This window comes from Drosophila biarmipes, chromosome 3R (assembly GCF_025231255.1).
Source record: "Drosophila biarmipes strain raj3 chromosome 3R, RU_DBia_V1.1, whole genome shotgun sequence".
In the NCBI taxonomy this organism is placed as follows: Eukaryota; Metazoa; Arthropoda; class Insecta; order Diptera; family Drosophilidae; genus Drosophila; species Drosophila biarmipes.
The window spans coordinates 13220697-13246469 of record NC_066616.1 but is presented as its reverse complement, the minus strand read 5'-3'; the positions used below and the strand labels follow the sequence as shown (position 1 = coordinate 13246469).

The following is a 25773-nucleotide window of genomic DNA, read 5'->3' as shown; positions in this document are numbered from 1 at the left end:
TCATGCCAATCGGAAACACGTAATAGTACTAAGTAAGATAGTTGATAACTAAGAAAATCCTTCCTCTCGCAAATAACACACATAAGAGGTATTACATGTTTGTGGTATATTTATACAAAATGTAGTAAAGCTAGAGCTTATGGTTGCTAGTTATAAATACAGGCGTTCACTCAGTAGATAACATAAAAAAGTTCGTCATGGATAGGGTGGACATTTAACAGGGAAAAGGATATACAGTATCAATAAATAGTGCACATACACACGTATATATACAAGCCAGATCAGTAAAGCCATTTCAAACACATGGGCACCCCCGTATCACACAAAGCTGCTGCTGGGCTCGTCGAGGTACGCACACCGCGAGCCCGCCTCCTCCAGAGACTTTCGCCCCAGTTCCAGTGGAATTTTGCTCACAAACGTTGCCGGCTTGGATGCTTCTTTGGGCGATGTCGGCACCTGTTTGCTGGGGGAGAACTTGTTGCAATAGTTGCCCGTGGGCTGGGCCACGGCCACGCCCCAGTTCGAAGGCTTGATCGGCAGCACCTTTGGCTTCGGAGGCAGCGGGGGCGGCGCTTTGGCAAATTCCGTTTGGTCCTGCGCCTCGGCAGACAACTCAGTCTCTTGCTCCTGGTCCACCTTCATCGGCGACACCGGCTGTTGGCCCCGGGTGATGGACAGACGTGGCGCCGGCTGGGGGATCTCCGTGGGCGTGGTAGGCCCCTTGCTCACGGGACTCAGGCTGGCGCGCACCTTGCGCAGCTTCGAGACAGCTGCGCTGAGATTCTCCTTGTTCTTCAGGAAATCGGGCAAATCGAAGTTGATCTCGGTGCCACGTTGATCCTCCAGCCGAGCCAGCTGTGCCCGCTTCAGGCCCTCGAGTAGTTCATCTGGAATTGCAGAAAAGAGAGGAAAACAGTCAGCTTGGCACTCTTGGGCGGGGGCACGGCAAGGCTACCCACCTTGGTGCTCGGCTACTCGCTCCGTCACCTGCAGCTTCACGCCAGCCTTCAGCTTGGCTATGATCGGCTTCTTGGGGTCCGCGGCAGCCTGGGTCGTCGCCGCCTCCTCGGACTGCTGACTGCTAGTGGACTTCTTCTTGAGCTTGGGCAGCTTGCTGCCCGGAATGTTGGCTCCATCGCGCTGCTGGCGCCGCATGCGTTCGAACAGCGACGACGTCTCCGAGGGCGCCTCGTTGGACTTCATGGAGCACAGATCGGCGGGCCGCGACTTATCGGTGGCCGCCGCATCCGCCTTGCTGGCCAGCAGCTCGTTGAACACCTTGTTCGTCAGTTCATCCAGCTGGCCCTGCGGCAGCGGCTTCATTGGTTTGCTTTGCTTCGGCGGCATGCTACTGCCGCCGCCTGCCTGAAAATCCGAATTGAGCAGCAGGATGCGCAGGCGCTGGCCATCGGCCATGGTCACCGGCTGATTGAGGTCCAGCGGCGCCTGAGTATCCCTCATGACCACCTGCACCTGCTCCATCTTGTAGTTGTACTTGCTGAGTATGGGCCGGATCACCTCGTGCAGCTGCTTCTTGGGCTTGCTCTTCACCGATATCACCTTGGGATCGGGCAGGTCCAGCTTGAAGGCCACCCGCCGCTCGATCACCACCTCCTTGCCGGCCAGCAGTTGCGAGGGCTGCTGCACATCTATGGACTTGGTGCTGCCCTGGAACACAATGTCGTAGTACGGATACACAAGGTTCCGCTTCTCCAGCAGTCGCTCCACCAGCTCGCCCACCGTTTCTCCCGCACGCGTCTGCACTATGGTGGTGGCTCCATCGGTGAGGATCACCCGGCACAGCGAGCACACGCTCTCCGCACTGGCGGCGCCGGTGGCTGTGCCCGCGTCAAAGGAGGACAACGAGGACCTGGAGCTGTGTATATCGCTCAGGGAGTTCTGCCCGGAGACGAGCTTAAGGGAGGCACTGGTGAGCGGGGCAGGTGGCGGTAGTGGTGGGGCCGGCATCAGCGAGTTCTGCAGGTCAGCCATTATCTCGGTGCGATCGCGGGACTTGCTCCGCGTCTTCCGGTGCCAGGGAAGCAGACTCTTGCGTCTCCGATCCTCCGCATTGCTAGCCGATTTTTTGAGCTACCGAAGAAGGAGTGGGTTTAAGTAGGTATTTCAGATAAATATGTAGTAACAACTCACCTTGGAGAAGGCACCCAGGTGAAAATTTGTCTTCAGAAGGTCGTCCAGATCCAGACCGCTGTAGGGCAGAGGCTGGTTCTTCTGCTCCGCCTCCACGCAGCTCTTGTACATATCCGAGCGGATGAAGCGCTGGTAGCTGTCGAACTTCATCAGATTGAAGATCTGCTTCTGGGCCGGCGCGAATATATCCGGAGCGGCGCCGGCCAGCTTCTCCTCCGTGAGGCTGCGTGCCTGGGAGTCCACGTTGACGGGGTCACTGCTGTTGTTGGCCAAATGCTTGCCAAAGATCTCACGGGCCTGGACCACGCGATCCGCCTCGGACTCCAGCAGACGGTAGCGCTCGCAGGCGGTCCAGAAGTAGATGTTCTCCGCGGAGAACTCCTTCTTGAGGAACTCGGAGAAGGTCTGCATGCCGGCGGCGTCCTGCAGCATGCGCTCGAACGAACCGCCCCAGCTGCTGGGGCAGCCGTGCTCCTGGGCCGCATCCTCTGCAGCTACGGAGGCGGTGATGGCGGAGGGCGGGGCCGGCGTGGTCAGGATCTTGGGCACCTGCAGCAGGCTGAGCTGATGCTGACTGCGCGCGGACTTGAGGTCCGAGTCCAGCATCAGGGTCTTGATGTACATGTCGTTGTCGGAGGCGTTCATCGAGGCAGTGCGTCTCACTGGCGACGCCAGGCCCGGCTGCTGCAGCTGTTCTTTGGCCACCTTGTCGGAGCGGGGTGTGCGGAAGGAAGACTGTCCCCAGGCTCGGCGGAAGGGCGAGGCATTGGCGGGCAGAGCGCGATTCTGGAAGGATCAAGAGCAGAAGCGGCATTAAATAAATGTAGGTGGATAGGGATTATATAGATCATAGATAATTAAGATGTTTTAGTGAGTGGAAGACCTTAAAAATGGAAAATCACATTGAAATAGGAATATTTCTACTAATATTATTTATTTTCTCAGGAGAAAAGTGGTTTATTGCTTTGTAAACCCTTTATGTTTCAATTAAGGCGAACTTGTTGCAAGTGCAAGTACGCAATAGACTAGGAAGCAAGACGTCGATTCATGGGCCATTCACAGCTACAAATTGCGGGCATCCAGAAGAGACCGTCATAATCATGGTCAGACGGCACGATAAACTTTTGAACTCCCAAGCCAAGTCATAAATTTGTTTGTGTGACGCATGGTGGGTCGTTTGCCCCTCCCCCTCCGAAAACTACGAGTGGAGTATGTTTTCCAATTGTGTGTTAAGACATTCTGGAGTGGTTCCATGGGAGTTGCCTCGAGTCGAGGTCCCCTATGCCGATGGTGATTATGACGATGGTGGGCCCCCTACCCAGACCCATGGCCATAGCCATCTACTTACTGCACTTGGGGCCACGATAATCGCTGCTCAAACAAGCCGAGAATCTCTCCAGTCGCAAACTGGTCATTGTATTTGTGCATTTCCCACCGACTTTTCGTTTAACGACAGCTCTTGTGCGCCATCCCCTTATGGCGAGAGATTAATGAATTCCACTCCTAGACCCATCATTCTATTCAGATCTCGCGTTTCGCAGAAACCATAACTCACTCCCAGCTCAGAAACAACACAAAAATACATTTGTTTTGTCGGCCAGCTCCGATTGTTACAGATAAAAGAGAAAATTTCAACACTTCCGGTTGGTTTTAGCTCACTCTCTGCCCGAGCCCAAGAAGGGGAGAAGCAATTTTCACCCGTTTTAGGCCATTAATAGAAACCAATTTGTATCGAGCTGGGCAAGTTCGTTTCATAATTTATAAATTGGTTCGACACACGCTGGCAATTGAGCAGATTGTCGTCCAGTGCTGGGAAGCTATCTCCCTGCACTCATGTTTTTATGAGCAAGACATCCAACGAACTGCGATTTCATCACTGCAAGAAATCCCTTGTGACGCAAAAGATATGCCAGTAGGATGTAACCCTATCGCGCTGAGCGAATCCAAATTGAAATATATGGGTCAAAAGGCAAGAGGCACTTTGACACTACTTAAGCTGCACTGGGGCTTGACTTGGCTTTTCCTCGAAATGGGGCCTTAAAATTTCTGAAAAATCTCCCAGCGCCGCAGAACAGGCTGACAAACACTCATCAAAATCAACGAGTAAAAGCGGCGAGGCGAACATAAATCAGCGCTGATTGCCAAACAATAGGAGGCTGCTGCGGGGGAAAGCGGGGGTCCGCCGGCGGTAAGTAGGAAGTGAGCAATTTGGCAAAGAAATAATTAAAGTAAATACGTAAACGAGGGCTGGCTAATTCGCAGATTGTCGACTCCAGGCTGCCAATGCGAAATCGAATGGCAACGGAGGCAGGGCAACCGAATTCAGCAAGAGTGAATCGTGCGAGAATGAACCACCAAGAAATCGCACAGCAAAAGTACACCGAGAAAAACACCAGCCATCTCCACTCCGTTCCGCTCACTGGCCAGCAAGGCGGGTGCGGGCGGGGCATATTTCTCCGCTTCAGTGGACACTGACTTGGACATTTTCCGGTGCCGCCATGGGTACGTTCACATCCACAGGCCCATTTACGAGGCAACCCTCTCTTGCTGTCTCCACACATTAAACTCATCATTGGACACTGCGAGAAACCAGTCACTTTAATAATCACACTTTAACAACTATAATTGTTTCCTTATTTATGATGTAGACGTTTCTTTAACTGAAGGGCTTCTTAGGTGATTTCTGTTCATAATTAGATTTAAGTTTTCACCCGAATTTATAATGAAAGATTCAAATTGAAATAAAAAATCTATATAATGTGAAGGATTTTCTAAAATACTTAACTAGATTTAAATAAGCAAATCTCCTACACAAGTTCTTTGGCAAAAATAAGCTTCTTCAGAGAAGTACAAGTTAAAATTAAAATGTTTCATTTTGAAATAAAACAACTTGACAACTTCAAACTAAACTGAAGTTATTGAATGCTATGTAAATCGATGGAATTTTCCCCCAGTGCACTTATAGACTCGGCCCAACTCTCTGGCTTGCCTTCATCCACATCTCCCGCTCTCCCACCGGGTGCCAAGTCATTGAGCTGAGTTTGCATTTCGAGGCGGCGAAGAGCTGAAGGCATACAAAGTCCCACGAGTGAATTATCCGCAATGGCTTTCGGCTCGGGTTACCACTCTCCAGCGCCTGGCCACAATACCATTTTTTCCAGATGCACAACCCGATCCCGATCCGTGGCACCGATCGGCGAACCTGCCGCCGCCTTCTGGGGTGGCACTTAATTAGCAGGGCTGCGGTAATTGGAGTCTGGAGCCGATGGAACCGCAACGGTCTGCTGGACACGCTGGAAAATTGAGATCCATCGAAGGGTTTCGGTTGGTCATTCTCTCGGGGGCCTCCACCTCGGCGACTTGGCGATACCATCCGCAATCTGGGCCCCAGACACTTGAGAATATCACGTAGTCGCGTTCGGGGTGCCCACCCGTACCCGTGAGTCGCACCCTCCCCACATGCTTCGGGCAAATATCACGCATATCTGTTTCTTGGGAAACACATTTCAGGCGATAAACAGGGCGGGCAAATATGATATCAAAAGTACGTATGACGAAGAAGGTTTTGGGGGTCCCATTCCAAGACCACTCAACGCTCAAATATTTATCTCCGTCTAGAGTTCGCCGAAGTGTGCCAGAAATTCAGAGAACTTATGACAAATCATACGTACCAGCCCTTATTTTGTGGAATGCATGTGTTTTCTGTACTCATACAGCTGCGGGTAAATTGGTGGCCCAAACAGATGTCTTTAATGAATGGCAAATTGTATGGATCTACGCGATTAATGGAACACATGGGTTGGAACCGCCGAATGAGGTGAGGGAGGTGGCAACTTCTAAAGTGTATCTTTTACTAGAAGACCTTAAGTCCTCCCTGTAACTAGTGAAACGGGCTGTACATCTGTTTAGTTACTATGAAGTGGAATTCTTGCAGATATACATTTGTGTCCCCCATTGTGGGCATGAGTGTGCTGCACACTCCCTATAGAGGCAACAATGAAAACGAATCTTATCTAGCAAAGGCCTCCGATTCAAAATAAAGCGAAAGAGGGCGGCTTGGGGGTGGCTCATGCGAGGAGGGAGGAGAAGATACAGATAGAGACGGCGGGTCTCATTAGAAATGCAAATGATAAACTAACCATAAGCGCTGATACACCCGTGGATCTGGCAGAACAAACCTTCGGATTCTCTGGATTTCTTTTCGCTATTTACGCGGCTTTTCGAGATTTAATTTCGGTTTTATTTCGTGGTATTCCAGGCCCAGGTGTGCTGGTGTGAGTGCGTGGGCAATGCAATGGCAAAAAGCGAAAACGTGACGCTTTTGTCAACTGGCTGTGGCTACAATTTCGCACTGGAATTCACTGCTCGGCACGGCACTTCACTCTTTGGACTTTATGTAATTGCTTTATTTCACTTGCATGTACTTGTATCTTTCGGAAAATGGAAACCGCGCGGAGAGCCGCCAACCCGTCGATTCAAACGCAAAAGTATCTGTGAAGTTGTCGTCGTTAAGCCAAGAGATGTTAAGAGTCGAGATTCCACTAACAGAAATGTTAAGCACTGAATGTTACTTACAAGGGAGAGAGCTAGAGAGCGAAATGGAAGAGGGGATTTTGCCAAACATCTTTCTAGATTATTGGTGAATTTTTATAATTTAACTTAGCGAGATGAGTAACTTAGTAAATTATACAATTTAATCTACAAAACGCAGTTAAAGACAAGCCACTGACTCAACAGAGAGCGGGAGAGTGATCTTGGGGCCAACAGCTGGTTTAACAGTTTAGGGGAGGCAACTAAAACTGGATTTCGAAATTCGAATTCGAATGGTTGTGTGTGTGTGCGCTGCTTACTCATTTTCAATGGGAATGAGAATGCCTTTTGTTGTTTTTTCTCTCTTTGTGTCTGCTTCGTACATTGCTCTTTGTTGTTATTATTGTTGTTGCTTTCGCCTATTTGCCTGACACCGGCTGCTGGAAATTGCTTTTGTTGTTTGGTTTGCTGCTTATGAATGAACTGCACACACACAGCTACAAGTTTGCACAGCTTGTTGTGGGTGTGTTCGTCTCTCCCTCTCTCTCTCTCTCTCTCTCTCTCTTTCCCCAAGTGACGTATTTTTTGCTTTGCCTTAATTAAATGTTTTTTTACTTTTGGCTTTTTGCCCAATTAATTAAGTTGCTTAGCGCTTTTTGGCCACATTTTATACAACAAATGACTCGCTTGCCCATTTAAGTAGGCAATGCAATTGGCTTAATGAGGCAAAAAGCATTTGTAGTTTGCAAAATAAAATTAAACATGCCGCCGAGTAAATAAATTGCTCTAAAAATAGCCAAAACACGCTGTCAAATAAATTAAGCGATCACCCCCTTCCAGTGGGGTAAACAAAGAGAGCCCCAGACAATTGGAATAATTAAAGTGCCAAGCAAAGGCAACTGGAATGCGGGCGGCTTTGGCTTTGTTGTTGCGCATTTGGTTGATAAATTAAGCAATTTGCAGATATACAACAGTGAGGATGGGCGAAGGGAGGGGTGGCAGGGGCTGGGAAAGCGAGCAGAGCGCGTGGAAGACCCCCATCTGCGCCAATTTCCCGATCATGTGAGAGCACTGGAAAACACTATTTCTTTTTTTCGCCGCATGTGCGTTTTTTGTCTATAATTTCACAGTTATTTATGATTTGTTTGGCTAATGGCAGTCAGCAAAAAGCAAAGGGAACCCATAATTTTCCACATTTTACGCACTTTGCTCTGGTTTGTTTCTGCGTTCTGTGCGTGAACGAGCCTATTCCAGCCAATTCCATCTGTTCCGTTCCCAAATCCACAAATGCAGCAGCAAGCCTCGTTGTACATTTGTGAATTACAGTGGAACTCAGGTAAGACGGATATTCAGAGAACATAGAAATGTATCTTATCGCAAAAGCACTTTATATTTGTATCTATAACCAGTTAGCTAGGAACAAAAAAGTATATACAAAATTGTAGTTTAAGAGATAATTTTAAAATTTTTAACATGCAAAAAATAAAATAAACCCTAATATACTTTTTATTTTGCCATAAACTAATATAAAAGTAAATTTCAACTATCTTAAACCATTTCATTTCCCCTATTATTTAAATTTCCCTACTACAGATGCTCGCCTGTATCGGCTTTTTGAACAATTGCGCACATTAAATTAAATATCCGGCATGCTGCTTGTTTCCACTGCTTCTACTTGTTTTTCGTTAATTTTATGGCAGATAATGCGGGTCATATGCGTTCTGAATACTCCAGGCGGAAGATATACGTACGAATGTATCTGTACACACAGGAATCGGTGGGATATGCGGATGGAATCTTTACAATGCCCACAGACGTTTAACGACTTTTATAAGGCCCAAAGTGTGGGCAATTCGAAGAGAATATTTACTTAATTTCTTTATTGATCAATGGAAATGGTAAATATTGCTATTGGCGTGGGCTACTTCCCCACTTGGCAACCGACGGGGCAAGTGAAGACCACTCGGGCTCACTGAAAAGTGAAATGCGGCACGCGACGCCCATGCAAATGCGATAATTAGAAAGTCATTATGGCACGCAAAAGCGTTTCCCCCATTTGGAATTAGATGGGGACATCTTCCCTCGAGGTGACGAATTGCCAGCGCTTAGGTAAGGGTCTTTATTTAGTAAGAAATCTACTGGTGAATCACCAGAAAAACATTGAGGAACCCACGAATTCATCGATATTACCAACTAAGGAACTGTTACCTTAAAAAATATCTTATTCTAGGGAAAATATGATTTAATTTTTTCCTCTTTCGATTATACAAAGCCATAATCTCTGCCATCTCCTATCTATATCTCTAAATGTGCGTAGATCTTGCATTCCCTTCCTCAATTCCAGCCCTGATCCTGCGCAGTATCGAACGATGATCGATTTGTGGCATTACAAACAAATGAATTTTATTGGCCAATAAACTAAAAACTTGTGCTAGTAGCGTACGTCTAAGATGCATCGCAGGGTAAACACCATAAAACCGACGAGCTCAAAGATCACTTGGTGGGGATCATTTTAGGGGTTTCGCTGGAAGCCAGGTGCCACCATACGGACAACCATCAACGGATTTTACGGACACGAATTAATGGCAACTGATTGACGACGACTCGGGCGTAAATAAACAGCTTCCACCGAAAAAATTATGAAGAGTTTGTCGTAAACAAATTCGGAACTGAACGAATCGGAACGGAAAGGAGTGAAACGAATCGAGGCGGATAACACTGGCGCCAGCTGGGGCAGTACACTCAACATCCAAGAATGCCCTAAAAACACCATAAATTCACAAATATTTCTGAAAATATCACTAAGGGGCATAATTCGCTAGGAAACTATACATTCTTTACTTAAGTTCGTCATTATTACAGAGATTTTCTGTAAAACTTGAATCTCTTGGACGCTCGAATAAAATAAGTAATTAAAAAATGATATTATAAGCGAAAAAGAGTATCAGTTTTGACTAATTTCAAAAACATATTTTCATCGCTTGTTATTTTTTATTTTTTTGTGTTTATAATTTTGACACTTAAAATATGTTTTAAAACAAAATGAGTATTCTGTCTTAAAAATAAAATATACAAAACTTTTAAATATTAATAATTTTAACTTAATACTTGAAATGCAGTCTTAATGTTTGCCCATTAGGTAAAATACTCCAAAAATATGAGTAAATTATGTGTATTTTAGTCTTACTGTTCTATCATGTAGTTTCAAATATGTTGTTGAGTGTATGCCCAGGCGAATAGTCCCCTTGGGAGCTGAATGGAATCTAGAAGTGACTCACGCGCATGACGTTGGTGCTGTCGCGAAGTGGCGGCGGCTTGCTGAAGTCCATCTGCTGCACTGCATCCGGGTCGCTGAGTGACCGCCGCAACGTGGTCACCGAGGCCCGCTTGGAGTGGAAGGAGCCGCGCAGGAAGCGGGCGAACTCGCAGGCGGCATTCCTTCCGGCCCGGCAGACCGTCCGCGGGGGCGTCACCTTGAAGCTGGGCAGGAGTGGGGCGTGCATCTCGAACGAGGAGTCCGGCGAGAGATTGCGGCTGTTCGAGCTGCCCGACTGCGAGGTCAGGTTGGAGCTGGCCGAGCTGATGCCGTCGTCGTGCTCCTCCTCGTCCTCGGAGCTGGTGGGGATTTCCCCGGCAGCAGCCACCGGCAGAGGGCTGCAGCCCAGCTGCTCCTGCTGATCCCGGGTCACCCTGATCAACACGGGGGAATCAGCCCTGGTATCTAGCTCCGGCTCAGGCTCACTCAATTTCCGGCTGCCGCTTCGTCGCTTGGTGGCCGAACTGAAGAACTGCAGCACGCGGGAGGCACTGCGGCAGCTACGCCGCTCTGCTTGGACACGGGCCATGGCCATGGGTGGTGGCATCAGGTCCTCCGCCTCGGCGCATCTCCTGGGCAACGGGCTAGCCGGCTGCTCCTCCTCCTTCACGGTCGCCGGTGGGATGTGTATTTGCGGAGAGGCACTGCGTCGCCCACTGGCACTCTGGTAGAACTCCCTGGCCTTGCGGCATATGTAGGGCGAGCTAATCTTGGACTTGGCCTTCGGGGTGCTGGCCTTTCGCTCCTCGAAGTCCTGGACGAAGCGGGTCAGCTGCTCGCGATCCAGCTCCGTGAGGCAGCGGTGGCGGACATGTTTGGGCGTGGAGCCCGGCGAGGAGCCGGAGCCCGGACGGATCCGCTTGATCTCGAAGCTGCTGTCGAAGGTGCCGGAGTCGTTCAGCTGGCTCAGCGACTGCACGAAGCGCTCCACCATGCTTGCTATGCTCTCCTGGGTCTTTGGAATCGATATTCTGGAGCCACTGCCTCGACCGTTTGTATTGTTCATGACGCGCACTGGCCTAAATGGGTTTGATTTCAATTCGATTACTATGGGCACTTTGAATGCTCCACCACTGGGCAATTAAAACGCAACGTTCGCGGGGGAGGCACTCCTCCCTGTTCTCTGTTTCTGGATGTTGGCCACGTTCACGCTGCTCGACTGTTCGCGTACGACTGAATTTCCCCGGCCAAGTGGCCGGCCAAAGGTAAACTTTTCACGCAAGTGGGGAAAAGCTATGCAAATTCGGGAACGCGTCTCTCTGGGACGCCTGCGCCCTCGGGACTCCAGGTCCCAGACACCAGACTGCGCCAAAGTTGAGTAAGCACTTTTTATGGACTCTCCGCCGCTTAACTGCTTTCTTCATGCGATTCGCATGTGGAATACCTAAAGACTGACGGAAATTGTCACTTGTCGAAGTATCTGTCGGTGGAAGTGGTGCGTCACCTTTGAGGAGGCCCACAAGGAGGGGCCAGTGGGATTGCGCAACCAAAGAGTGCGGGATCAGATGCGTTTATCTTTGAAGGCAAATCGAACCACATAATCCAAACAAAGAAGTAAATGTTTAAATTATGTTTATGGCCCAAGTATATGGAGCACAACTAATGGGCGCCCATTAAGAGGGCTCTTTACTCGCCTCCCCCTATCGGGCATCTGGCATTATTGCCCCTACTCAAGTCAACAGCAAACCTTATCAATATTCGGGTATCAAAATTAGCCTCGGAATTCCCGTGTAAACAGCGCCAAGAAAAGTGTGACTGCGCAATATGAGCCAAGAACTTAATAGCTCTGACCCAAATGGAGGAAAAAAGTGTATCGGCGGAGACACACGAGAGTCGTGACCACTCAGGTTCCGAGGGTGATATCCCTAAGCATGTCTGTGAGAGTGGTTCAGGTGAGGTGTCTGAGCTCGAAGCTGCTGGATTCCTCGGAACTTTCCATACTCAAGAAATTGATATATACGAAATTAAGACTTAAGTCATAGTTTACAGAGTTCTGGATTCATATTGTTTACAAAATGAAATAATGGCGCAGGCTCAACCCCTTTTAAACTATTTAATCTTGATTCAAGAAAGTCGCCTGACTCTACGTTTTGTTGTTTTCAGATTATCATAAAACAATATTTTTCATTGAAAATGGAGGCGTGACTAAGCGAGATTCATCAGGCACCAGTGACGCCAATAGATCAAAGTGATTTCTCGAACTGCGACTCATTGCTCTCGCCACGACGTGTGACATCATTGGCCAAGTGAAGGAAGGAATACTTCCCCCGGGAAAGTGATCAAATCGATCGCCTTTCGCGAAATTCGGGGAAATTCCACAGGAATCACGGCCTCTGTAATAAATCTCCGAGGCTGTCTGGGGCTATTCCGCTGAATGGCTCGGAATGGGCAGAATATCGGCCCTTCTACTATTTTTGGCACTTAAGTGGAAGAGGAAACAAGGCAGTGCGATCTGTTCGATTCTCGCCCATCGGTTTTTAAGTGGAATTATTTTCGCCGCGAATTAGTGTGTTCGTTTACATGAAGAGCAAATAAATAACGCACTCGTGGGCTGTTTCGATGGGGAATTTGCGAGGGACCAGTCGAGCGCGATTGGCGATTAATTCGGAATAAAACGTTGCGTTTTTATTGCACAGTAGGCGTGTGGAATTCGCTGGCAATTCACATTGCTTTAAGTTCTTCGGGGAAAAGTTTATAAACACATTTACGCACACCCACTCGCTGCTAATTATCAAATTTGTCTTGCGGGAAATACCGCACCATCATATTTTGTCGGCATTTTGGGGTGCACGCGTTTTGGCCGCGGTTTGCGGGCGGTTTTCTGGCATCTACGCGGTTTTAGCCATGACGTCGATTGGGGATTTCATTTGTTTGACTGTTTTTCATATCAAGGCAACGAAACGGAATGTTTTCGATGCGTCTGAGTGTGCGGTGGAATTTCGCCAGGTTTATGGGACGGGGAAAACATTTCCATTTCGTTTTGTTTCGCCTTAATTTGTATGTTATTTAGCACATTCTATTTTCGGGCCAAAGAAAAGCACACAGAAAACAGGCCACAAAGTTCAATTGACTGCTGTTTTTATTTATCCAGCCAATATTTGATGGGAGTGCGAGATTTTATTCTCGGGTGGCGTTGATGGATTTTGTGTTCATTCATTGCGGGTTTTTGGGTCCAAGGTGAGACGAGCAGTTAAACCAGGGGAGTATCTTTGAAGTTTTTAGCATTGCGAGTTTGTGTCATGTGATTTTCCCATTTACTGTTCAGTTTTTGAAACATAAACTATGATTTCTTTAGGACTCTTGAACGTACACTTTTGTGGCTGCCAAGTGAATTGGCCCAGTTAACCAGGTAATTTAAACTATTTGATTATGAGTCTCGGCTTTGTAAGACAACCGAATAAACGTGGTGATCGAATGAACTGCGCTCGCTGACTGACTCAGAGTGTCTGAACGATGTCCGCCGTTTAGGTCGCTGTTAACCTGGCTCAAATGGAAGGCAACAACACGCTGCCCATGGCAATGAGCAGCTGAGACAGCAACAGCGCAGCTGCTGAGGCGGCGCAACGGGAGCGAGCGGGAGGAGAGAGCGCGTGCGCGCGTTTTTCAACCGCGGGCTTGCAAGCGGTTTCGGCCGCTTTCGCTGTTCTAGCTCTTTGTTGTAACTGCTGTCGCTGTCGATGGGCTAGTCACAAAAACCTGAACATAACGACCGACTTCGGGGTGGAAAATGAGCAGCGGAGTCAGGTGTTTTCCTGCACTTGCTGAATGCATTAATTCGAAACTGCATGCCGTTCAATAACGATTTTATGCCCCGCAATTCGCATACTGATTGGGTTATTCCGAAAGATACCTCGGCTAGAAAGCTATAGTAGCCCTTTATACCCTTGGTACGCGTCACACTATGCTAAAAGCCCTAAAAATGTTAATTGATTTAAATAAGTAAAGGTTATAATGATAATAATTAAAAGTTTACTACGTCAATAAAAACGAAGGAAAGAGTTTCGAAAAAAAAGTGTAAGATATTCCCCTTCGAGTGGAAATTTTCCAATATAAAATAAATATGTAAAACAGACCATAGTATATCATGTTAATTTTTTGAACTAGAATTCAAATTTTTTATATAGGAGTGAAGATATATAAAATCATAACATATTGAGAGAATATATTATACCTTACAGTTTAACAATTGCAAAATTGTTCAATCAAGTGCGACAATATTTGTATCTAGAAAGTAAATATTAGCTTTCATTTAAAAGATTTACTTAGAGATTTACAAATGTTTAGTATAGAAGAGTAGATACATCAAATTAGAATAGATTGTGAGAATATGTTATACCCTACAGCTTAACAAACAAAGAAAGTAAGTATTGGCTTTCTTCTAAATAATCTGTACCTCTTCCAAATAATTCTGCCCCTTGACAGATTTCCACTTATGGTTCAGGTTATATATAGATTGATTAACTGACAGAACGAGCCCGCACCACCTGATCTAGGGCCCTTTCGCTGGGTTTTTCCAGACAACTGCTTTGGGTCATTTCAATTGGCGGGTTACGTGCCTGGAGCGCAAGGTGTTTATTATTAGCAGCATTTCGGCGTCTCTGACGTATGTACCTCGGACCGCCCCATGTTCCATGTGTAGTGTAGCGCTGGCTCTTGTTTTCGCTGCTATCAGAACATGGAGGCACTCGGCCATCGCACACATACGGCTATGTTGGATCGGCTAAATATAGTGCACTTTAAAAATAAACACTTTGTCTGTCACTTGCCATTTGTGTTTGGCCTTTGGTATTTCGGGCCGAGTGCCAGTCATACTGATAAGACCGACGATGATGGCATCCACACAACTTTAGGCAATAATTTCCAGCGAAAATTACACGTCCGCCGCATCTGATAGATGCATTGGGCCAGATAGTTTGGAGGTTTTTCCATTCCCACAGCGTCAGGTGGCAAATACGTTACGAATTCGTCGGGCCTTGGTAATAGAAGTCGCCCACAGAGGCCAAATCGTGGCTAGCCGCTGCACAAAACTTGAGTTACCCAACGAAGCAGTACAGAAATCAACCTGTCAGATAGCCAAATGCAAGAACTTGACTCGTACCCACTTCCCATGACGATCCTCCGGCCAGGAAGGAAGCTAAGTAAGGTTCACCCCTGCTCTTTATTCCCTACCTTTTGCCTGTAGCACGAGGGTTGTTTGCCTTGCACCTGTGACGGCATGTGCCACTCCACCTTTTCGAGGGAAACCCAGGCAGGTTGCCGCCAAAATGCCGTCTGACCGGAGTCAACCTGTTGGAACACCCGGCCAACTAGGTCCCGATTGCGTGTTTATAACTGAAATGAAGTCAACTCTCGAAAGTGCTCTTGACATGCTTACTCATTAGTCCCCAGCTGGCTATCGTTCTCGGAATCTTTCAACTAAACTGCCAAACTTGGGTAGTTCTAGTTCTAGTTCATTTCAGTTAGCCCCATTAGGTTACCAAAGTACGTTGCTAATGCATACCAGGATTTTATCAGATAAAGTAATGATGGATCGATTTCTGAGTGCTGTTTGGCAAGCACGTTATTAATAGATGTTCTTTGATTATCTTTGTGATAATATTTGATTTTGGGTAAGGCAAATGTTTGATGATCACAATTAACACAAGGAAGCCCTTTCTTGGGGTAAAGGAAGTATGAGGGTCGCCCTTAGCTAGTCCACCGAACACGTAACATGCAATAAAATTAACAATCTACCAGGTGTCACACATATATTTATCCACAAACAAAAGAAGCACTGTGTGCTGATGGCGACCATGAGAAGAGAAATAGAGCATTCTATCTATGAAAAGTGTAAGAACGTGCTGAACTAGGCAAACAAAGTAAAGCCCCAGCACACAAAAAACGAAAGAGATTACTAATGCCAAACACTATGTATTTTTTTACACACTTTTGTGGTGAGTTAAGGAACCTTCCGATAGAAGGGTGAATCGGAAAGAAGTCGGCCAGGCATAACCCCAGTAAATATCGTGATAGTAGTGATAAATAGTTATAATTAATGTAATTTATGGTGGCGATTCCCATCCTCTCCCCTAAACACAGTTGACTTGTGCATAACTACAGCTAGGTTTCCCATTTCCCAGTCATGTTTGTTTTGGGGGAGTCATCGATCAGGTGGGAACCTATAAGTGTGAGATGCCTCCGCCCCAGCTTACCTCGATCTCCTTCTCCTCGGAGTACAGGCCACAAACGAGTTCTCGCAGTGACATTTTCGCATCGGGGCGCCTTTGTCTGGCTGTGCGAAACAATTGAACTTGCAATTTGTACACGCTTTTCTTGTTTTATCGTAATGACAATTTATTTATATTTATTTCAGTCACAACCGCTGACGGGGCTCCTTGAACTGGCGCTGAACTTTTTATGGAGCAACTTTTGGCGACGGTGATTTTATTTATTTTCAATATGCACCGCTTGAAACAAAACAAATAATCCAGAAGATGTGGCGACGAAAGTGAAACTGCCGCAACGCCCGACCGAATCGCACAGAATCGTACGAAAAAATCGCGTGTTGTCAAATCGAAAATCAAACTAAATTACGAATAACCGCCGGGAACCGGGGATGGGGGGCGGCTGGAGGAGCGAAAAGGTCAGCCGACGTCGACGCCATTAATTGCTTTAGATTGAATTAAGCCCGGGGCAGCGGAGTCGGCGGAGGCGTCGCCGCAGCCGCTCGGGAGGAGGCACTCACTCGAACATACACCCCTCGGTTTTGGTCGTGACCTACGCCCATGACGTCATTGGATCGCAGCACTCTATTTTTAGCCGGCGATTTCCGCCCTTATCACCCATGACGCGGTCGGTTCCCCAGAGCCCGATAATAGCGATCGGAGCTACAGTGTAACGGCGCGGCTGTAAAGCGAGCAGAGCGAGCAGAGCCGCGAAATCGAATCGGATTGGGGATAGTGGCACCGTGGCCACCTTTTGCCAAAGCCTCGCGTTGACTACTGAAACTCCGGGTAGCCCGACAAAGGAATCGCCGATACATGGCCCACCAGCGCCAGAGAGTGGCGGAGAGCTCGGACCCCTTATCTGGGGGCCCGGAGAGGAGCGCGGAGCGATAAGCTCCGAGAACGCAGGTAACTTGGAGCGGCGTCCAGGTAAACAGATTTTCGCCCGCGTACAGGAACGGTTCAGGGAATCAGGGGGTTCGATGGTAAATCGACTAATGATTTTGTTAAAAAACAGACCCAAAGAACTTTAAAGATCAACAAAAATCTATAAAGTCTGGTTAAGCATATTTCTAAAGTTTAGGAAGTCTCCTTGACTTATGGTCAACTGTTGTGCAATATTATATTGCCTCTTTAAAAGGAATATATAAATTTTAAATTGTTATATCTTCAATGAACTCCCTTTAAAATAGTCCCAATGGGTGTCCTTAACTACACATATCTAAAAAGTCTGGCGAACAACTAGTATGCCCTCTCAAAGGGAGTTCTGATTAATTCAAATTTCAGATAAAAAATATTTCGTAAACAAATACTCGCATTTTCTAAAATTCCTTAGATATGACTAACAATCTAAACTTAGTAAATAAGAAAACAGCGAAAAATTCCACTTACCCCCGGGTCTGGTTCACTGTTGGTAGCTTCTAGGAGGCAATGCGAGGACGAGGAAGCCGACAGGCTGTTCCGATCCTTGTGAGACTTATGCAGGTTCTGCAGGCTGGCCCACGTGTCCATGGGCTGATCGGTGCAGGCTCCACTGACTGAAGACTGGACGCTATCGATGGCTTCGAATCCCAGCGAGTGTCGCGAACCAGGCTGGCCAAACACCTGGGCACTGAGCTTGTGCGGCGTTGTGGGTGTCTCCAGTATTAAAGATCTGCGCATCTTGCGGGGCACACACGCTGGATAGGCGAATGTGTGACCCTCTTCCAGCGAAGGAGCAGCCGAGTGCAGCGAGATGTCGTCCATGGAGGCCACGGCGCCTAAGCCACGCGGCGAATCGTCCACAAAGAGGTTCAGTACATCATCACAGGAGCGGGTGGATGTGAGATTCGTGGCAGGACTCTTGATCAGATTGAAGCTGGCCAGCAGATTGGGCCGGCGCAGCGAAGAGCTCTCCTGCGGCGATGTCAGCAGGGCCGCATGATCGGGCATGGCCCGCACAGTCAGTCGGTTGTCAGGAATTCCCACTATCCCCTGCGGTCGAGCTGGCGCCGGATGAGCCGGTGGCCCAGCATGTGCTGCTCCTGCTGCCGCACCCCGGAAGTCCACCACCAGAATGCGATCCGAAATATTCGTGCAGTCGTTGTTGAAACCAATACCGGAATCCGAATTGGAGGTGGTGGTGGAGATCTCGCTGTGGTTCGACGGCTGTGGCGAGTGTGCGGCTGCTCCAGCTCCTCCAGCAGCGCCAGGTGCACCAACATCAAAGTCCGCCTGATGACTTCGGCTGGCAGGCGGCAGGATGCGCATGGTGTACATGCTGCGCACCAGATTCACCACATATTCCGAGTTGTTGGGGAACTCCAGGCACAAATTCGAGATGGGATCCCTGGTGCACTGAAGGCGGAACTCATGGGCGCGCTGCAAGTGCTGGGCGTGTTCAATTAGCTTGGTGTCGATGACGAAAACATGGCAGCTGTGGGAGATGCTGATGTGACCAGCGGCTGCTGCGCTGCCAGCACTCGGCTCGTACTCCTCCTCGATCTGGGTGTTGTGCACGGCGCTGGTGACCAGACCGAAGAAACGATTCTCGCTCTCCGACGAGGAGCTCACAAAGTTCAGCCTGGCCGAGGAGTAGGTGGCCAGTACTCCGCCGCCGGCGCTCTGCAGGCTCAAGCTGTCCGGCGTGATGCACATCAGCACAATAGTGGGCTGACGCTTCTCCTGGCGCAGCTTGCGAATGCACGAGCGCACTGTCTGCAGCTTGGAGCTGTGGGAAATCTGCTTGGGCATCTCAATGGTGCCCAGATAGCCCACAATAACGCGATACTCCAGGGCGGCACTGCCCACGGCCCGCACCATGGCGCTGACATTGGCCACGTCCGCTGCTTTGGACAGATTAGCTGTCAAAGGGGCGTCCTCCAGTACGGGTCGCAGGGTCAGGTGATCCGACGATGCCTTGGAACTCTGGGGCTCCGCAGCCTCGTGTGGGTTTAGCTTCTTCTGCGGCGAGTTTCGTAGTCTGTGGAGCTTAGCCTTGTGATGGAGGAACCTTGGCTTGTGCCTCAAACTTGCGGCCAGCAGTTGACCCCTCAGCGTGGCGTGGGCGTTCTCCTCGTCCGAGCTGTCCGAGTAATAGTTCTCGGCGATCTGCATGCGTATGCTGCCGAAGGAGTTGCCGATCAGCTGGACGACGGTCTCGTGCGGCAACTTGGACACATTGAGGCCATTAACGGAGATGAGGAAGTCGCCGGAACGCAGGCCAGCTTGCTCGGCGGGCGAACTGCTGATGATGCAGGACAGCCGGCAGGGCTGCTGCCCGGAGATGGTGAAGCCGAATCCGTTGTAGCCACGTCGCACTTCCACGGTGCGGATGCCATTGTAGTTGTAGTTGGGTCGCTTCTTCCGCCGCCGCTGCTGATGCTGGTTGGTGGTGCCCGAGGGCGTGGCAGTGGTGGCGATTGGCGCAGATCCAGTGGTGACAGCCGCTGGCGAATCCTCTGCTGCAGCTGCTCCCGTTCCCGCTCCCGCTGCAGCGGAGCCACTGGCTCCCGTTATGGGCAGAGGCGGATGATGGTGGTGCATGGCGCTCACTGGTGGGAAATCGAGTAGTGTTAGCTGGTAAGGCAATCTTGGCCCACATCTGGACATACGCACCTCTCGCATGGATGGAAGCTGCAACCTGGATCGCTGGAAATGGAATGCGGTTTCTGTCGCTGCCCCTTTTCGGATCTATGCCCCCTCTCGCTCGCACCTGCGCCTCGTCTATGCCAACTATGTAATCAATGGCACACACACAAGCGCGCTGTGTAGCAGGCGTACTTTGTTGCACTTCTCTAGGCCTCAATTCGGTTATTGGAAGGGTTTCCTTGGCTGAAGGGCCAATTTCACACGGTTAATAACTTGGTCTTGACCTTATCACTCATTTTTTAAGACATTAACTGCGTTTAAATCGGTAATTAAAATATATGTCTACAATGCGCAAGCGTAACTGTGAAGTAGGGATGGGAGAATAGTTGATGACCATTCGATAATTTGCACTCGATAAGTTGCAATCCGGGACACCAACCGCTGGTGTAAGTCTTCGCTTACTAGACTTCAATCTAGTACTCCAACCATTAGCGTTGCCAGACTTTGGCCAGCGCCGTTTCACAGCAACCACCTTTTGCCTTGCAGCGCCCTTGTCGGTTACTTTTCAATTTGAAAGGAAAAGCTTTAGCGCTCGTCCTTTAAAGTCCTTCCGGCGAGCTTCGAACTGCGTAGCATGTTTGCCCTGTTTGGCTCACGCCGAGGGCCTCCGCTTCAGTTACATTGGGACTTTCAAACGCATTGGTCGAGCGCGCGCACTTGGAGAACGCTGCGAAAGTGTTGAAACAGTTTTTCAAACCCAAAAACAGCAGTTGAATGAAATGTAAAGTGTTGTTGCGCAAAGGACTGGCAGTGTGCGGAGTTGTGATGGAATAAAGGCTGCGAATCAAGCCTAGCAGGGCCTGCAAAAGTGAATCCCAGTGAGCGTGCTCTGGTTGGACCCAAGGAAGTACGGACAAAGAATTGTGCGAGCAGCGTGGAAGATGGCGACTGTGGCGGAAACGGAAGTGCCGAATTGAAATGCCATTTAAGCCAGGCGGGCCAGCGATTTGCCCCACTTCTTCCACGGCCGAGTCCGGATTCGTCTGGTCGGGCCACTCAGATTTCTGCGGGGGGACTGGCATGGGCAGAAATAAAAGAAATATACGGCAGAGCACGATCCCCCAGACGGCACTTGGCGTCTGCGTTGGCGGGCCCCGCTCTTGACATTGATTATATTCATGAGGCCAAGTCATAAATTCCAGCCCCGACTGTTTACGGTCTCCACTCCCCGGCCCATTCCCCGGCCCATTCCCCGGCCCATTCCCCCAAGATGTTGCCAAGTCGCCGGCGGAGTGCCAATAAAATCATTAACTGTTGCAGCGCATTAAATTCATGGCCCAGACGATGCTGCCGTTCAGGCAGCAAACATTGCCATAAAACCTCGACCCATTCACGCCATATTTCATCTCGACCTCCTCACGCCCCCACCTCGAGATCTCCTAATTGCCGAAGGTCCTGCGTCCCAAAGGGCGTGCGAAAAACTATTAAAAGGCCGTTGGGCCCGCGCATCCTGGGCCATAATTAATGGCGACAACGACTTGATCGGCCGATAATTAATTTATCGTCATTTATACTGCCAAGCTGGCTAGCAGCACACACATATGCACCTCCCACGGGAGCTCGTAAATGGTCCAGAAGTTCGGTTTCTTTTCAGTCGCCTCCCCGAGTAATTGACTTTAATTTCTGGGCCAGCCAAAGTTTTCTGCTGGCAGCCCAGCTAAACCCAAGTTTTCCTAGGTTCTATTGTATTATCTTGGCTTTGGCTTTGGCTTTCACCCGCACATGTTCCATTTCCAGAGAAAGCCGCCACATAGTTGGCTCCACAAATTAGTTTGGCAGTGGATTTGTCCGGCCACTCGGATGCTCGGCTACTAAGCATTTGCATTCCATTCCTCAGACTTTTCCCCCGCCATTGGGAAAACTATTTTCCTGCTAAAAGTTGCCAGAAAAGTTTCTCGGTGGCGACAAAGAAGTCAATTGGAAATGATTGAAACCTAATTTCCCAAATGGACTGAATACATAAATCAATAAATTAGGTGTTTTTTAAGGAGGGCAGCGGGTGAAGCACCTGGCTATTAGGGGAGCTAAATGTATTTAAGGGTTAATACTATCGATCGATCTGGGTTTCGAGTAATGAAAATGCATTTATTAATGTTCCCATTGTTCGTCGAGTGTTTTTCTTTTAATGGCTTGTAATGAGCAGCCATTTTGGGTCAGTTATTAATGGATTTTTGATTGTATTAAATGATGTCTACTCAGAAAACGCTATTAAGGATCTGGTATACCATTTAACAAAGTATAGTATTAATAACATTTAAGAACTTAATAGGTCCCCGATATTTAAATTTTCTCCTAATTGAATTTTCCTATTTAGGGACTTCACCTTTGATTTATCAGATTTTCCCGCAGTGGCATTTTACATACAAAGTAATTAACTTATCTGGAGACCTTGCTATTTCAGCACTTATTTAACTTGCATCAAATGAAACGCCCTGATTGAATTTTTGCAATATATTTACATTCCCCATTTATGTGTGTGCTGAAATTGTACCATAAATCCCCCCATGCCATCAATTTTTGAACGAAAAAGAAATGCTTTCGCTTCAGTGGACCGCAGTGAACTGTTAAGAGCAGTGGAACTATGATGATAGAACGCTTTTTATCCAGGCAGCCTGACCCACCAGGTGAACATCCGAAATCTCCTCGATTAGTGTGCAATATTGTGGCCCTCTCTCTGGGAAATAAATACGTGAATAGTTGAATTTCACTGGAGTACTCGAAACTTCCCGCTGTTTGGATCCCTTGGGTCCTTCTTTTTCCCTGCCATCGTAAAACTCACTTTGTTGGCTTTGTTCCCACTCTTTTTTCGCTGGTCCTAAGTCGCCTGCGTCCTTGTCTTGATTTCGGAGATTGTTTTTGCCCACATTTCATTTGTTCGCAAAACTTTGTGCATTGCGCGGCACTGGAAGGTCGCTAAAAAAATTGACACAATTTAAACTTTTCTATAAACAAAAGCAATGCAGAGGCAGCCGAACAGAAAAGGTTAGCCAAACGAGCCATTTGTCCCGCTGCTGTTTACTTTCCTTTTCGGCCCTTTCCTTCCCTTTTTGGCTGATTTTTGTGTGCTTTTTTCGGCATTGCCAGTTTATTATGGCACACACAACCGCCAAATGCTGCCGGGGCTTTTATTTTCGAAATTTGTCAAAAGGAAAGGCAGCCCAAGCGTTTATTTTTCCGCTCTGGTTTCTCAATTTCGCCTAAATTGCGCGCATTTGAAACAATTTGCCACCGGGCAGCGCCCACACATGCACTTTTTCTTTTTACACCAGGCTGCATTCTGCGGCTTGGCAGAGATTTATGCAGGCTTTTCATAAAGCTGACAACATGACGTATGATTAATATCGCTGCCTGCTCGCCGGATTGTTGTACTGCTGCATTTAATTAAATCCGCGAGAGATGATTAAGTGCTCATTTCGCCAGCGAAACAGCCGGGCAGCCCTCCAGAAACACACAAATACCAAGTTGTACAAGTACTCACCTACAATATAAATAAATTGCTATTTCTGGGGCCGGCTCCTTGGCAACTGGGAGTAATTGGAATTGCCACTAAAAACATAAACAAGGAGCACTAAAATTACATCAAAGGCCGGCAAGGACGTTGCATATTCCACACAGGGTATACTCGTATGTATGGGAAGTGCTCTCAATGAATTTGTGCATTTCATGACAATGACGTCGCCGGCGATGCGTTCCGAGAATTCCGACCATATATACTGGATACGGGTGTGGGCTCCTGCCTGGCTGACATTTCTTGGCCTTTTTTGGTCCGCCATATGTGCGAAAATGCCAACGTTCATTGCAATGCAATTAATAAGGCTTGCAGCAGCTGAGGCATAGCTATGCTTTACGTTTATAAAAATAAGTGTACGTAAACAAATGGTTGAATAATTTTGGAAATTTAAAAGGGGAAATGTTCTGCTTACTGAACTAATTATACTAATCTCGCACAGCTATAAACTACGAGATTTTAAGCAAATTTATTTCGGGACCACAAATAATTTTGGCTTATATCACTAAAATTGCTTGGGCCAATTAAACAAATTTGTTATTGCTTAGATTATAATGAAATATATTTATAGTCTGCATTAGCTCTGAAAAATAGTGTTGCTTTAGATTATTTGGACTTGCCTACAGTGAAATATTTTTAGAACCATTATAGTTGATATAAAATATAAATACAAGTTTGTAAATTTGAAATTTCAATTAATTTTTTGGACCACTAAAACAGATTTTATGTTGCTTAGATTTCAAATAACTATTTTACAACCCATCATAGCTTTTAAAATATTATTTTAGTTTTAAAATTCCCTGCATTTATTTTGGCCGTTTAAAAAAATGTTACTTTGTTTGTGTTATAGAGAAATATTTGTATTACCCACCTTACCTCTAACGATTAGTATTATTTTAGTTTTTGTTCGCTTTTAACAGATTTTGTAATCACAGAATTTTATTTGGCCGCTTGACCAGATTTATACTGTCTGGATTACAAGGAAATATTTGTACAACCCATGATGGCCTTAAAAAATATCACTACTTAGTTTTTGTTTATTTTACTCTTTCAATGCTTTTCTTTGCTTAGCATCCCGAACGAGCGGCCTTCGTTTTAATTGATACAAACGGCTATTTACATTCCACTTTTTGCGACTCTCCATTTCACTTCCAATTTATATTCATAGGCCAGTTGAGTTGTTTTATTTATTTCTGGCCTTTATGCAACCGACCTGCGCACGCCAATTAGAGTGACATTTTATTGTGCCTTTGTTTCGTTGCGGTCCGCTGTAATTACACGTTCTGCTTTTAATTAACGCCGCTAATTAAAGATGCCGGGCTAAGTGAAACAATTTTCAAATTCTCATCTCGCAATTTCCGGCTTGAAACTGCGGCCTCCGTGAAGCAGAAGCCAAAGGAGCCCCAGTCTATTAGTATGATATCCTTGGGGCTTATCGCACAGCCTTATTACCAATTCGGTGGCTCTGTCTGCTCCACTTTTATGCTTGATTAATGCCCGAGATGTGCATTGGATTGCGCCGGGATGCCTGGCTAAGACAATGGCAGGCGACTGGCCCTGGGAGCAGGGAGCTGCCATTGATTTGTGCCACCTGGCTGGGGAATGGCCCGGCTTCGGTTGCCCGGCGGAGACGCATCGTAAATCATGAATGTGAAAGTCGTGCTGGCAGCCGGCCCCCCGGAATGTTTTCCGGATTTTCCCTGGCCCAATCCGGCGATTACCCAACTGCCGGTGGCGCTTTTATGGCTCTCCTTCTGTGTTTTTGGCAGCGCAAAGTTTCGCCCATCGATTCGTTTCTTCGTTATTGGTTACAATTGGAAAGTTAGCCCGGCTTTATAGGCAAATTTCCCATTTCCCAGGGCCAAAAGGTGTTGGAGGGCAGTCGTAAAAAAGTTTGCCCCCCCACCTCCTTATCCGCATTCCCCCCGCCATCTCCATAGTCATCATCATCGTTATTATTATTATTCCTCTGCTTTCACACACGTACAACAACGGAAACATTCATTCACGCGAACTAATGAAGTGTCAAAAATGGGCGCCCCGAAAAGTGTGCTACGCTTTTTCTTTTTAAAAATATTTCACAGTCGGGTGGAGGTGTGTGTGTGTGTGTGTGTGTGTGGGAGGGGGCGTGAGTGGGCGTGCGGGGTCCCGTGACCTTGGACTGTAACTATGAGCGAGTGCCGACTAAAATAGCTCTATAATGCCGAGGCGGGCGGTCCATAAGGGCACACACTACCATGTTTGTGTGCAAATGTTTGCAGTTGAAGGCAAAGCGCGGGCAAACAATAAGCAATGCTGACATGGATGGTGCTTAGAGTTTGTCCAGTGGAGTCCTGCCCCCCACACAGGCATGTGTAAATATACCCAAACTAGCGTAACTCAATCGCCTCCGTGCCATCGATTCAATTTGTTTTGATCCCGCCTGGCTGCAGCCA

At 47.6% G+C, this 25773-nt stretch overlaps 2 protein-coding genes and 1 long non-coding RNA gene across 9 annotated transcripts in view; 1 reads left to right on the top strand and 2 right to left on the bottom strand.

The window, feature by feature from the left end:
• Positions 1–87: 87 nt before the first annotated feature.
• On the bottom strand, positions 88–20133 carry LOC108031652 (regulator of G-protein signaling loco). Of its 7 annotated transcripts, none has more exons than XM_044091004.2 (5): positions 19798–20133; positions 17593–19733; positions 2152–2937; positions 960–2091; positions 88–887 (listed from the first exon to the last, which is right to left on the bottom strand). In XM_044091004.2, the coding sequence occupies exons 2-5, from the start codon at positions 19723–19725 to the stop codon at positions 319–321; spliced, it is 4620 nt and encodes a 1539-aa protein (XP_043946939.1). In that variant the 5' UTR covers positions 19726–19733; positions 19798–20133; the 3' UTR covers positions 88–318. The 7 variants fall into 7 exon arrangements, with proteins under 7 accessions (XP_043946939.1, XP_016960772.1, XP_043947012.1 ...); XM_017105283.3 differs by lacking the exons at positions 17593–19733; positions 19798–20133 and adding exons at positions 9960–11016; positions 13308–13448; XM_044091077.2 differs by lacking the exons at positions 17593–19733; positions 19798–20133 and adding exons at positions 9960–11011; positions 13308–13445.
• Positions 20134–20457: 324 nt separating this feature from the next.
• Positions 20458–25773, top strand: part of LOC108031525 (uncharacterized) — a 48314-nt gene continuing 42998 nt past the window's right edge. Inside the window, exon 1 of the mRNA XM_017105049.3 lies at positions 20458–20551. The gene's annotated coding sequence lies outside the window, so the exon portion shown is untranslated. The remainder of the gene's footprint in view (positions 20552–25773) is intronic.
• Positions 22304–24278, bottom strand: LOC108031281 (uncharacterized). The gene is made up of 4 exons (XR_001768541.3): positions 24210–24278; positions 23309–23672; positions 22610–22743; positions 22304–22502 (listed from the first exon to the last, which is right to left on the bottom strand). It is a non-coding gene; the product is annotated as an uncharacterized LOC108031281 (long non-coding RNA).